The sequence below is a fragment of the Pan troglodytes genome, chromosome 8 (genome assembly GCF_028858775.2).
Source record: "Pan troglodytes isolate AG18354 chromosome 8, NHGRI_mPanTro3-v2.0_pri, whole genome shotgun sequence".
NCBI classification, from domain to species: domain Eukaryota; kingdom Metazoa; phylum Chordata; class Mammalia; order Primates; family Hominidae; genus Pan; species Pan troglodytes.
In genome coordinates, this window is record NC_072406.2 from 108,561,455 (window position 1) to 108,576,459 (window position 15,005).

The 15,005-nt window shown below is 46.3% G+C and overlaps 1 protein-coding gene across 1 annotated transcript in view; it reads right to left on the bottom strand.

Annotated features, from left to right (window-relative positions):
- Positions 1-15,005, bottom strand: part of TLL2 (tolloid like 2) — a 150,650-nt gene that overhangs the window by 81,186 nt on the left and 54,459 nt on the right. The window contains exon 3 of the mRNA XM_016919000.4: positions 1,438-1,515. Within this exon, the coding sequence (XP_016774489.4) occupies positions 1,438-1,515 (78 nt within the window). The remainder of the gene's footprint in view (positions 1-1,437; positions 1,516-15,005) is intronic.

The window sequence follows — 15,005 nt, forward strand, 5'->3', positions numbered from 1 at the left end:
TTGATAAGTGGAAAAAAGAACCTGAAAGGAGGTGGCCACATTAAAGAGAAAAGAAAAAGAAGATAACACTTTTAAAAGTATGATGATATTATTACATTTATGCATTTGTGTAAAATTACATATATGCAAGTATATATGTAAAAATGTAAAATAGCATGAAAGCTGAAACACAAAATAAATAATGATTTCTATTTCATTCCTACATAGGCATCCGTGAGACATAAGATTCTGGCATTTAAAAATTATTCCTTGGCCAGGTGCGGTGGCTCACGCCTGTAATCCCAGCACTTTGGGAGGCCGAGGTGGGCAGATCACGAGGTCAGTAGACCGAGACCATCCTGGCTAACACGGTGAAACCCCGTCTCTACTAAAAATACAAAACATTAGCCGGGCATGGTGGCGGGCGCCTGTAGTCCCAGCTACTCGGGAGGCTGAGGCAGGAGAATGGCGTGAACCCAGGAGGCGGAGCTTGCAGTGAGCTGAGATCGCACCACTGCACTCCAGCCTGGGCGACAGAGCGAGACTCCACCTCAAAAAAAAAAAAATTTTTTTCTTTTGCTTTGCTGTGAAGTTTGTGTAGAAGAAATACTACTGCTGACTGTGAATCATGATTCCTGCAGGATGCAGGCCAGACGGAAGTCCAGCAGCCCCTCTCCTCCAGCACTGCTTCTGAACAGGAGAAGCTTCTCCAAAATAGATGTGTCCAGTGATCTCCGAGCTAGAAACTCTTAAACAACCAGCAGACCACACTTAGGTCTGAGCATCTGCATATAGACAGGCAGTGGCAGTGCTTCTGGGCAGGCTCCTGGCTCCCTGCCCACAGCCAACCAGCACCTCACCTGCTTCCCACTTAGTAGCCTATGGAGTCTCTAGTCTACACCTCCCCCACAATCCCCACTCCAGTTTTATTTTTCTTCTTTGCCTCCCTCACCCATTCATTCTCTCAGACACTCAGTTCTCAAAGCCACATTATTTGCCCCTCCCAGGTCTTCAGGGGCTTCAACTCACGATCCATGCACAAGGCAGAAAAGTCCAGCCAAGAGAGCAGAGTTTATCTGAGAGCTATGCTGTTCCTGACCACCAAATGCTGCCCTTCCATCCCTTTCGCCAGCAGCATGCCAGCCCCACTCACGTCCACAGACTTCAGTGCTTCTAGTCCATCTCAGCCAGTGAGATAGGAAAAGATTCCATAAGAGCTATCCAAGGCCATGGACTAGGGAAGGGAGAATGGGAGTGACTGCTTAATGAATACAGAGTCTGCTTTGAGGGTGATGAAAAAGTTCTGGAACTCAATAGGGGTAATGGTTACATAGCATTGTGAATGTACTTAATGCCACTAAAGGGTATGCTTTAAAATGGTAAGTCTTATGTCACGTGTATTTTTCCACAACTGAAAGAAAACAAGGTACCCAAAGACCTGGTGAGGGCTCACATTACCCTTTCCAGCTTCCTTGGTGCCAGTGTCCATGGCTGTGGTGTCTGGGCTGCTCTCAGATGCCTGCTCTTCAAGCCCACCTAGAGGAATGGAGAAGAAAGAGGCATGAGGACACATCAGCCTTCTCTGCATCAGCACCAAGGGATGAGGGAGCAAACCTGGTCACCTGGGGAGGATCAGAATCACCGTGGATTCGTAAGCTTCATTCCACAAATCAACTGAGCCCTTACCACATGGCCCCATGCTATTCTAGATGTGAGGGCAAAAACAAACCTGCTTTGTTTAATAACCACACACATCAGTCGCAAATTAATAAAAGTATAACTCTCCTGGATCATTTCAAGAGCACCCAGAATCAAATTTACAAAGTTACCAGGCAACCCCAAAATCAGCTTCCTCACGCGCCCCCCACCTCCATAAGAAAGGCCAAATGCAAATAGGATCCTCTCTGGGCCTGGAGTCCGCCTGGTGCAGAACGCAGGGAGATATGCCCAGTGCTGCCGAATACTCAGTGTGTCCTGTGACTGCTGCCTTTGTTACCCTGTGCACTCTCTTAGTATTCGGGTTTCCTCTGTGGGGTAAGTCTCCGTGTAGGAACCTACTGTGTTGACCTTATAAATTAGACTCCATAGACGCTCTGTTCACGAAGGACAGTGATGCTTGTACGTGTTTGCTAGTAGCCATCATTTATAAAATGTGTTAACATTTGTCTCTACCAGGAATGTGGCCAATCACCAAATATCTGTTTGACCTACTATGGGCCAGGTGCAATTCCAGGCACCATGGATCCAGCAGTGAACGAGGCAGGTGAGTTCCTGCTCTCAAGAGGTGTCCATTCTAATTGGAAAGCTGGACCATAAACCGCAGGTAAGTAAATTCATGAATGAGATCATTGCAGGTTTGGAAAATGCTCTGAAGAAGATCAAAACCAGTGTGTGATAGAACGTGATGGGAGGAGCTGCTTATCTGGTGGTTGGAGAGGGGCCTCAGGGAGGTGGGATGGCAGTGAGATCTGAAAGGCAGGAATGATCTGGCCATGTGGAGATCTGGCCAGAGGATCCTCCGCAGGGGAAGGATCCAGAAGGAGCCTAGACGGGGATTGAGCTTGTCATGAGAGGGACAGCCGCAGTGGGCAAGTGGGAACAGGGCCAGAGGGGGAGGCAGGCCCACACGGCCTTGCCAACCAGGCTGTGTTTTGTGACTTTATTCTCTTTGTTACAGGAACCCTGCAGAGGGTTTAAAGCATGAGAGGAATGTGTTTTTATCTGTGTTTTACCAAGATTGCCCTGGGACACAGGCAGACAAAAGCAGAAGCGGGGTGAACAGTTAGGAGCCTTGCAAGTGTCCGAGTGAGACAGAGTGGTGGCGTGGACCAGACACTGCAGTGGAGGTGCTGGGACCTGTCGTGTTAGGGAACAGTCATAGGCAGAGCTCACAGGTAGGGCTAGTGGATTCGATCTGAGGAAAGACAGGGGCCACCAATGCCACCTGCCCTTGGAATTTGAATAACTGGGTGGGTAGTGACACCAGGGAGCAGATTTGAGGACAAAGACTATGTCCAGGAGAGACTATTACACACATGAAACCACATCAAAGCAACCAAAGGACAATCTATTTTTAAACAAAAATATTATTTCTTGCATTTATTTAGAAACTTACAGCTTACAAGTCAGTTTCCCTCTCCCCTTTAACCCTTATCAGAACACTTTATGTGTAATCCCATTTTCCAGAGGAGAGAACTGAGGCATAAAATGTTTAACCCAGGGTTGCCTAGCCCATCAGGGAAGCTAAGGGCTCGGGACACAGTCTCCTGGTCAGACACCTGGTGGTCTTCCCTGGCCCCACAGATAAAGGCTTCCCACGCTGCTCAACCAAGGCTCACATGGCACCACGAACCCAACCCCTAGGCCTGTATGACCCTGGAGACAGCCACGTGGTCCCGCTCCCAACTCCTCACATGCAGGCCATCACTTTCCCTTTCTGTGACCATGACCTGGGCAGTGGCTGCAGCTGCCAGGTCTCCTGTAGAGAAGGTCCCACTACAGCCAGGTGGAGATGGGAGGATCCGCGCCTGCATCCTGCTCGTTCCGCTGCCTCCTGGCCAACCTGGAATCCACTCACACACTCCCTGCAGCTGCCGGGTGTTCGCTGCCAGCTCCTGGCCCTCTGGGTATTCATCCAGTTGCAGCAATATCATTTCCTCTCGGGCTAAAGGTCAGGGGAAATCCTGATGGTATGAAATCTCTCAGCAGCAGACGAACGTACCACCTGTGGTGTGGAGGCGAGCTGGAGCCGACGCTCTGGGTCTAGCTCAGCCTCACTCAGCTGTGCAACTGTGGTGGGGAACTCAGGTGTTAGTATTTTTCATCTGTCAAATGGGCTATTGCAAGGACCAAATGAGGTAATGGGTTTGTTTGGGCATTCGTTCATTCAACAAATATCTATCCAACACCTGCTACAGGCCAGACGCTGTGTCTGCTGCTTGGGATATGATGCAGAAGAAACTGTACCCTGACTTCATGGAAATTATATTCTGATGAAGGGTAGGGGAAAAAATGACAAACAAATAGCGAACCAGATATTTAGGTCTGGAGGATGTAGGTGGATATCTGGAGAGAAGCATTTCAAACTATGGGAACAGCAAGTGCAAAGGCCCTGGGGTGGGAGTGTGCTTGGCCGGGGGGAGGTGGGTACGACTGGAATGAAATGAGTGAGGAAGAGAGAAGGAGATGATGAGGTCAGCAGGCAATGGAGGGTCTGGAGAATCTGCTCATATGGGGCCTTGCAGGCCATTCAGGATTTTGGCTTTTATTCTGAGTGAACTAGATGGGATCCAGAGGACATGAAAGGGCTTTGTTACTGCACTGGTTTTGTATATGACAGGGATAATATGTAGTGAATAGGAGTGGGGAGACCAAGTGCCCCCCAGTGATGGAGGGGGGAAAGAATTAGTGTTTACTAAGTCCCAATTATGGTGCAAACCATGTGCTAAGAACAGTGCCAAGTGCTTTTCCTCACCTTCAGTTTTATATATGCAGTCTCATGAAGACCCAATAACAAACGGACCATGAACAGATGAGGAAACAAGGCTCCAAGAGGTGAAATGACTTGCTTGTCTTGAGGAAGCAGAGAGAGTTAGTAAAAGTGATGGCTGAAGGTGGGTCCTGTCTGACCCCCAAGCCTGTACTCCTTCTCTTCAGCCTCAGTCACAGAAAGAACGAAGAGAACAAGGGAGGTGCCTGGTAGAGGCTGCTTATTCCCAGGGGATACAAGGCATTGCCCATCCAGGAGGTCTGTAAGAAGACATATGAAGTCATGGGTCTAGCTCAGCTTGAGATAAGGCTGGAGCCATGGCAGTTAAGAATATAGAGCCCTCCTCTGTCCTTATCAACAAGAGATGGAAGGTTCTGTCTTTTATCTCAGAAAGGAAGCAAATCTCATGCTTCCAGCACTGTCTACCGGGGACCTACCTGGAGTTAATGTGGCTTGGCCACATTTCATCTCCTGATGAAAACACTTCCATGGCTCCCCCCTGCCCTTGGGATAGATTCCACCTCCTAACACCACTGATGAGGCCCTTAGTGATATGGCCCTGCCAGCCTCCTCCACCAGGTACCTCAAGCCTCCTGTCCTTCTACTCCCTCCACTGCCACTCTGTGCTCAGCTGCATTAAGTGACTTAGAGTGCCTTGGCTTTCTATTTTCCTCTTATTGCACACTTTCCTCAACCACACCCACCTCTTCATCTGGCCAAACCCTACTGGTCCTTCAAGTCTCCATGTAGGCACCACTTCCTCTGAGTATCCGCCCTCTTGGGGTAAAAGTCATTCTCTCTGTTCCCACAGCCCCTGGCCTTATTCACCACCCTCTCCACAAGGTACTGGGATCCATTTACTCAGCTGAATCCCCCATGATTTAGCTTTTCACATCTTGAAAGAAGGGATTTTGTTATGTCTAACAATGAATACCCAGCACCAGACCTGGCACATGGCAGGTACTGAGTAAAATACAGAACGGATGGATGAAGGGATGGATGGATGGGTAGGTGGGTGAATGAATGCATGGATGGATGGATGGATGGATGGACATACGAGTCATGTAGGCAGTGTTTAAAAAGAGAAATCAATCATTTCTAACTCAGCTTAACTGTTGGAAAAAAATTGTCTTTATCAGCTTTTATGGAGAGAAGGAGGCAGCTATTCTTCAAACAATGGCTCTGAACTTTGGCTGCGGTTTGAATCACCTGGGAAGCCTTTAAAAAAATACTGGCGTCTGGGTCGCCCCCCCTCCCCGCCCCAGGTTTTTATTTAATTGGTCTGGGGCATGGCCTGGGAATGGGGAGTTTAAAGAGTTCCCCAGGTGATTCTATGGTGCAGCCAAGGTTTAGATTTGCCACTCAGAGCACCCTGTAAGAGGAAGCCTCACCTTGTGCTATTTTCTTACTCCCAACCTCTCTCCTCCTGAGCTCACCAGGAACGGAAGACATGGACTTGGAGACAGACACTTTGAACACTAGGAAAAACCATGTCTCACATCGAAATCGATGAAAAGTGTTTCTCCGTTTCAATAAAAACTGGCAAATGAGTACGACAGGTGTGGCTCTGGCTATAACTGCAGCTGCAGGCACCATAGAACAAGGAAGAGAGAAACAGCCTGATGCAGACAAAGACTGAGGGCAGGGAGGGGAGAGCTTTCAGGGTATGGGGATCTATTTTTCCTTGGGTGTGATTGCAAGACAAAAAAAAAGTTTGAAAAAAATACATATATATCCCCATATTTGATCTTTGCTTAATTACCTCTTCGGTGAGAGGATATGCAAAGACCTTGTAGATTTCATTAGTCACAGAGGTTTATTCAGACGTCTCCTTTGCATAAGAAACCCAGGCTTACAGCTGGTCTCTGGGAAAGAATGCCCTCCAGGCCTTGAAAAGAGAGCTCCCGGCCTGTTCAAGCTCTCACTGAAACACAGAAGAGGTCAGCGGCCCGTGATGCATGGGCCCGGCTGAAATGTTTCTATGCAGCATTTGCAATTCAATCCCACAGTTTCCTTTATGGAACAATTCACTAAATTCAGAGTTGTTCTTTTTTCTAATTCACCATATAATTCACCTCCCAAGTTCAATTAAGAAGCAATCTGTTAGCAACTTTGGGAGCAAGCTGCTTTTCTTTGGGAAAGCCCAATTTTCTTCCGCTCTCAACAAAAAGTGCCTTAATTAGATGCATCATATGAGACATTGATGTACACACAACGCCCCCCACCATAATTAATGAAATATTAACTGTATACACCCATAGACATCTAGGCAGAAAGAGATGGGCTTTTCCAAAGCCCTAGGGGTAAAGCCTTGTGCCATAGATTAATATTGCCCATCTGAACAACAGTGACTATGAATTCATATTCATTAATATCATTCATAAACAAAACTCTATATTAATTATTCCTTTCATCTCTTATTCTTAAAGACTAACATTACTTGGTCCTTGGTTCTCTTGAACATGAGAATACCTACCATTTTTTAACTGCCAGCATTTAACTTTAAATGCCAATTCTTTGCAGGTACTTCACATATGTTCTCTATTTAATCCGCAAGCCAATTTTCTAAGGTGGGTATTATTCCCATTTTATATGCAGGGTAACCGAGGCTTAGAGCAGTTAAGACATCACTAGGGACACACCGCCATTGGGTGGAGAAGTTGAGATTCTCTCCATATCGGTCTGATATCAAAGCCCTTCATAGACATTACATACTAAAGAAACCTTGCAGGACGGCAGCCTTAGCTCTCATGTTTACTCATTTTTTAATACTGTATTTACAGCTTTGACCCACGAGAGCTAAATCTATCATAAAACTGCAGTGCTTTACTTTAAGAAAAAGAAAAAAATATATATCCAGCACAAGATCCTAAAAATCACTTTATTCCTACTCCATTCATTCAGTACGCCTTGGTGGAGCACCTGCTTTGGGCAGTACTGTGCTGGGTTCCTACAGGCAGTGCCTGCCCTCTTGGTGCCTGCATTCTGATTGAGGGGATGGAAATTAACAATAAATAATGAGATCATTTCGTGGGATTAAGCACTTTGAGGAAATTAAAACAGAGTTGTATGTCAGAGCAGTGGGGGATGGGAGTCCTAGGAGGGTCTCAGAGTCGGTGACATTTGAGCTAAGTGATGAGAGATGGATATCCATCTGGGGACAGTATTCTAGCAAAAAACAAACAAACAAAAACTGCAAGGAAAAAAGTCCTGAGGAGGGGAAGTAAGAGTCCAACGTGGCTGGAGCTGGGGCTGGCGAGCAAGATAGGAACTGTCACCTGCGAGGGACACAGGTCCAGCTCACGGCCAGCTAGAGCAAGGCCCTTGACTCTTACCTTTCTGACCATGTCTTAGGCCTTCTTAATTTGCTGGGCCTTTAGGTCACATGTAATCTGCACAGCAATCCTGTAAATAAGTACTGTTATTCCTCTTTTAAGGAGGAGAAAACTGAGGCTCATGAATAAGTTGTTCAAGGTCACCCAGCTAGTCAATGATTGAATGTGCATTTCAAAGAGGGCCCGTCTGACTCCAGAATCCATGCTCACAAAGCCTGCCCTCTACCCTAGACGGGTACAGGTGTGGCCTGAGCAAGCATCCCGGGGAAGGGCAATGAATGAATGAATGAAACATCTGCACAACTTTGTTGGAAAATTACCTGCAAGACACATCAATCAGGTGAAGTATTCATTATTCATTAGAAAAAAATTAAAAGGCAAAGCCCTTTTAAAAGGTTGATTCAGGAATGAACAAGGCAATCGCTACAGCACTAAAGCAATCAATGTGTAATCTTAAGCGATTCAATGCCAAGTAACTTTTATATCTGTGCCAAATTTCATATGCTACAGAAGAGAAAGGGAAAATGAGTTAAAAGACCATTGCCAGATTTTGTTTGTGAAATGATTTAATATTGGCAAGTGTATAATAAAATGGGAATGCTTATATACTCCTGGTGAAGGAGGACTATAAATTGGTAACACTTCATGAGGTAATTTCACAGGACTAATCAAAATCTTTTAAAACAGGCAATAAGGCTGGGTGCAGTGGCTCACACCTGTAATCCCAGCACTTCGGGAGGCAGAGGCGGGCGGATCACGTGAGGTCAGGAGTTCAAGACCAACCTGCTCAACATGGCGAAATCCCGTCTCTACTAAGAATACAAAAATTAGCCAGGCATGGTGGCGCACACCTGTAATTACAGCTACTCAGGAGGCTGAGGCAGGAGAAACATTTGAGCCCAGGAGGTGGAGTGGCAGTGAGCTGAGATCACACCACTGCACTCCAGCCTGGATGATGAAATGAGACTCTGTCTCAAAAAAATAAAATAAAAATAAATAAAACAGGCAATAATATGACTTCTAGATACCTGTATTAAGGAATTAATTGGCAATGAAGTCAAAGGATGTTCTTCTCAACATTTTGTATAATAAAAAAGGCTATAGCAACTACACCCCGAACAGGGGTGGTGAAATAAATTATGACATAATAGAACACTACGTAACCTTTTAAACTGTTTTAGAAGGAAGTTTACTAGGTGAGAAAGTGCTCGGATTATAAGTCAAAAAACAGGTTAGGAAATATAATTCAATATAAATTCAGTATAAATTCAATAGAATCCAGTATGATTCCATCTTTTCTTTAAAAAAATAGGCAAAAAACATGCCGAAAAAATGCTGGATGGAAATCACCACACTGTCCATTGTGATTATCTCTGGTGGTGACTCTGGGGTGAATTTTATTTTCTTATATACTTTTGTAATTTCCAATTTTGTTCAACATATTACTTTATAATCAGGAAACAGAGGCTTATTTTTTAAAAGAACTAGATTACATCATACACTATGCCTGCACTTTGTAGTGTGTGCCTGCACACACACACACACACACACACACACACACACACACAGTTGTCAGGGAAACCTTTTTCTGATGAGAAAGAAACATAGTTGTGTTTATGCAGATGGAAAAGTTGTAATCCAATCTTTTTTTTTTCTGCTTTTCTGCTCTGATCACAGAAAGAAAAAATACCGAGTCCACACCTTGGCAAGATGGAGGAAAGAAAAGCTTTTGAGGGGGAATGAGACGGGACCTGCCAGTGCTTTCTCTCAGACAGTGCTGGGAGGGCTCTTCTGAGATCCCATCTCCCATTCTCTAGTCAAGATCACTGGCTCCTGCCTGGGTCCTGGCACTGGCTGATGAAGTCTCAGAATTTGCTTCTGCCCCCAGGCAGAGGCCCTCATGCAAATTTGAGCTGTTTCCAGTGCCTTCAGCCAGAAGTCCATTTTGCTTGGTGTTGGACCCTCCTCTCCTCCTGCATGCCTGCGTCTGCATTCTCCCTGTTCTCTGGTTGTTGGATGAGTGACTGCCAGACCTTCCCCTTAGGCATGCTCTTAGAGTACCTCTGTTGCTCACCTGGCATCAAACCTCCAGTTCTCCCCTGGCCCCTGGACTCCAGGTATCCTTGTCTACCTGGTCCATATCTATTAAATCTTCTATGGCCTTGGCTTCTTGGCTGTACCCATTATTTATTGTTGTATATCAAACCATCCCTCCTCATAGGGTTGTTATGAAGATTGAGAGATAATACATGCAAGGCAGAAAACAATGCCTGGCCTGTAATCAGCACTCATTGAGTTAGTGATCATAGCTATTATTATTATCCTTATTGACTAACTGTTCTGAAGTCTGAAGGAGCAGAATAGATTGAAACAATAAGCCATATTTTATACCTGAAGCACCACAAGCTGAGGAAGAAGTTCAAGTTCTCCTCAAAGCAGATTTAACAAAACCAAGTTTAGGCTGAGAACCCATGGACAGTCATTGACAGTGAAAGGAAGGCATCCCACTGTTCCCCAGGCATGGTATTTCTTTAAACCTTTCCCCATGTGGTGCTTGCCCATAACAATGTGAGATATCAAATAGCAGTAAAAAAATTAACTAAAGATAAATTAGCCAGGCATGGTGGCGGGTGCCTATAGTCCCAGCTACTTGGGAGGCTGGCGTGAACCCAGGAGGCAGAGCTTGCAGTGAGCCATGATTGCACCACTGCACTCCAGCCTGGGTGACAGAGTGAGACTCCGTCTCAAAAAAAATAAAATTAAATAAATAAATAATTTATTAAAGATATAATCTAAGAAAGGACTCAAGTGACTAGGTTATATGGAGTCATCCTGTTATCCCTGGGACAGTGGAGCTGGTTGGCCAAGATACACTGGGTAATTGTCAGAGGCGTTTGAATCAGAGCAACTCCATCTCAAATAGGGGATGGGTAAAATAAGGCTGAGACCTACTGGGCTGCATTCCCAGGAGGTTAAGGCGTTCTTAGTCACAGGATGAGATAGGAGGTCAGCACGAGGTACAGGTCATAAAGACCTTGCTGATAAAACAGGTTGTGGGAAAGAAGCCGGCCCAAACCTACCAAAACTAAGATGGCCACAAGAGTGACCTCTGGTCGTCCTCACTGCTACACTCCCACCAGCACCGTGATAATTTACAAATGCCATGGCAACATCATGAAGTTACCCTATATGATCTAAAAGGGGGAGGCATGAATAATCCACCCCTTGTTTAGCATATTATCAAGAAATAATCATAAGAATGGGCAACCAGCAGCCCTTTTGGGCTTCTCTGCCTATGGAGTAGCCATTCTTTCATTCCTTTACTTTCCTAATAAACTTGGTTTCACTTTATGGATTCACCTCAAATTCTTTCTTGTGCAAGATCCAAGAACCCTCTCTTGGGGTCTGGATCGGCACCCCTTTCCAGTAACATAATGGCTTCCAAATTGCAGGCTAGAGCTTCACTGAGGAAACTGACCGTGTTTATTGGTTATTTTGTATGTGCCAAGGACTGTGCTTGCTACCTTATGAGCATTTCCTCGTTTAGTTCTTAGCACAGTCCTGTGAGGTAGAGTCTATCACTAGCTTTAGTTACAAATGAGAGAAGTGGGGATTAGGTAGTAAGAAGGTAGTAAGAGGCAAAACCCAGATTCAATCCCAGACCCATCTGACTCTACCGATAGCCTTTATAATACAAGGCTAGGTATTCCAGCCTCAATCCTCGATAGCAAATATCCCAATAGGAAAGGTCAGGAAAATCCTAGCTCCTTGCTCCCTGGGCAAGACAAAAGGTCACCTTCACAAGGAGATCTTTCAGAGTGCATATCTCAAGGACGATTCTGAAGGCTCACGGACACATGTGTGTATTCTGAGGTGTGAAGTTCCCAGGAGACAGGGGCAGGGCCTCTGAGGAAGAGGAGAAGAGAGGAGCTGGCAAGGAGAAGAAGACAGATGACACATGAGGCCTGAGTCCACAGAGAAGCTGTCCCTGGTAACCTGCTCTCTGCCTCCCCAGGGTAACTCCATTCCACCAGGGAGCTGCCCTAAGGGCACTGACAGTCAGACCTCTCAGCCGCCAAACCAGGAATCAGACCAGAAGTCCTTGAAGACTGAGCAGGTCCTTCCTCAGGAATAGAAAATTGTCCCCTCCAGACATAAAGGAGGGCCCCTTCAATTCGGGCTGAGCTCAGAACCACTGGACGCCCTCGGAGCCATCCAAGGTGCAGACCTCTGGCCAGGGCTTACCACCTGCCTCAAATCAAATCAGATCCACAATGTGCCAGGGTATGTGGGAGACACAGCTGTGACCCAGGCACTGCCCACCTGCAGGAGACACAAGGCACAAAGAACAGTGCAAGCAACCTGGTGAAGGAACTCGTACTCCCAGCCTGGTCCCCAGGGGAGCTTGCTGGAGGCAGCATTAAGGACAAGAAGGTTTTCAACAAACGGGGATGGGAGGGAGTCAGTTAGGATAGAACATAGGAGGGAAACAACACGTCCAATTTGGTAGCACAGCTTTTCTGACCCCAGTGGTTTTGGAAAGATACCTAATTTCTCTGAGCCTCAATTTTCTCATCCATACAAATGGGAATAATAGGTGCTAACTTTTCAGGTTGTGAGCAGCACCTAATGCTATGTCTGGCACATTGTAGGGACCCAGACATAGCCTTACTGATGATTATTTTTGGGTCCCCTTGGAAGGCCTCAACCTCCCGTATCTTGGTGACCACACTGCAGCCTAGGCCGTGGCCAGGACCACGGCTGAACCAGCCTCCCTGCCTCCTCAGGGAAAGCTCTTCCCAGGCCCCAGCCTGCTGCACCCCAGCCTCCCTCTATACAGGACTGCCCGGAACTCACCTGGCTGAATGACAGCTTGTCTCTGTCCTACCCCATGGTCCAGACTTCAGCAGGGTGTTCAGAGCACATTCTGGTTTCATTTAGTCGGAGGAAAGGGAGAGAGGGAAGGGAAGGCAGATAGGAAGGAAGTAGCTGCTCCTTCCTTCACAGAAACAACTGTCAGCCGAACAGCCACTGGGGCCTGGCTCTTTTTGGTTCAGTGAAATTGTAGAGGGAAACTCCTTTTCCTCAAGGGCTCTCAGGGGATTCTTAAGGGGCCTCTTGTTCATGCAGACTTCCAGAAGTTTCTAAGCGGGGTGCTTTCTGAAGCAGGAAGGAGTCGAGTATGGTGGCTATGGAGCCATAGAAATGCTTGGGGGTAGGATGGGGAGCCTTCAAGGCTGAGGGTGAAGAGGAAGGGACAGCAGGGATCTGGGCGCACAGCGGGACACCAGTTAAATTCTTCCCAGAGATGCTGAAGGCCAAAAATTGGACTGGAGGCTAAAAGCCTAAGAGGAAGGTTCTAGAATAAACTTCTCAGCCTCCATTTGTTTCCTTCATGCCCACTGAGCATCATCGGCAATGATCTCATTTATTCGCTTATGTTTTTATTGTCTGCCTCCCCAACACCTTCTAAAATGTAAGCTCCATCTCCTTTGCTGATGTCTCCCCAGCTCTGGGATGGTGCCTGGCCTATAAGAGGTGGTGGCTGCTGGGGGCTGGGGTGGGAGGATTGGTGGGGAGGGGAATAGGGAAAAGGGAGGCTGTAGGATGTGAGGCCAGCAGGACGTGGATGCTGCTCGCCAGGCAGGAAACCATGATGTTCTGAGGTGTGGAGAGAGGGAAGAGAGCTGCTTAGGTGATGATACAACCACTACCCTGCTGGATGGGAGGAGATGAAGGGAAAGCCTAGCTCTGCTCTCAGAGACCTGACAAAGGCACCCACTTGGCCATTCTTCACACTAAAATTTGTCCGCCAGGTGCGGTGGCTCACGCCTATAATCCCAGCACTTTGGGAGGCCGAGGCAGGCAGATCACCTGAGGTCACGAGTTCGAGACCAGCCTACCCAACATGGAGAAACGCTGTCTCTACTAAAAATACCAAAATTAGCCAGACTTGGTGGCGGGCACCTGTAATCCCAGCTACTCAGGAGGCTGAGGCAGGAGAATCGCTTGAACCTGGGAGGAGGAGGTTGCAGTGAGCCAAGATTGCGCCATTGCACTCCAGCCTGGGAGACAAGAGCGAGACTTCGTCTCAAAAAAAAAAAAAAAATCAGCCAGGCGTGGTGGCACACACCTGTAGTCCCAGCTACTACGGAGTCTGAGGTGGGAGAATTGCTTGAACCCAGGAGGCAGAGGTTGCAGTGAGCTGAAATCGTGCCACTGCACTCCGGCCTGGGCAACAGGGCAAGACTCTGTCAAAAAAGAAAAAAAAAAATCTGTCAATAGAAAGGAAAATTTGGCCAGGAGCAGTGGCTCACACCTATAATTCCAGCACTTTGGGAGGTCAAGGTGGGAGGATTACTTGAGGCCAAGAGTTCAACACCAGCCTGGGCAACATTACAAGAACCTTGTCTCTACAAAAAAATTTAAAAACAAAGAAAAAACAAGGATAAAAGAGAGCCCAATCAGAGTGATCAACATGAGACTTGGAATAACTTTAATAGGAAATGTGTATAACTGCAAGAGGAGAATTATGCATTTTTATCGCAATTTATGAAAATGATAAATAAGTAACAGAGAGAGATTCCATGTTCCTCAATGGAAAGGGTAAATGCTATGATGTGTCATTTTCCCCAAATGAAGTTATGGGTTTAATGCAATCATGACCTAAATTCTAAGAGAATTTTGCTGGAATCCTCTCATGTTTTTGTAGAAAATGTTCCTCAAATTCATCAAGAAGAATAAATGAGTGAGACTCTTCAAGAAATTTCAAAAAGTCAAGAGCAAGGGCAATGAAGAAGGATGTACCCACCAAATATTAAAACATATAAGGCTGGGTGCAGTTGCTCACACCTGTAATCCCAGAACTTTGGGAGGTTGAGGCAGGCAGATCACTTGAGATCAGGAGTTTGAGACCAGTCTGGCCAACATGGTGAAACCCCGTCTCCACTGAAAATACAAAAATCAGCTGGCACCCCTGTAATCCCAGCTACTTGGGAGGCTGAGGCAAAGGAAAATCACTTGAATCAGTGAGGCAGAGGTTGCAGTCAGCCAAAATTGTGCCACTGCACTCCAGCCTGAGTGACAGAGCAAGATCCTGTTTCAAAAAAAAAAAAAAAAAAAAAAAAAAAAAAAAAAATATATATATATATATATATATATATAGCAGCTAAAATGAAAAGACACACGGATGGCTGGATATA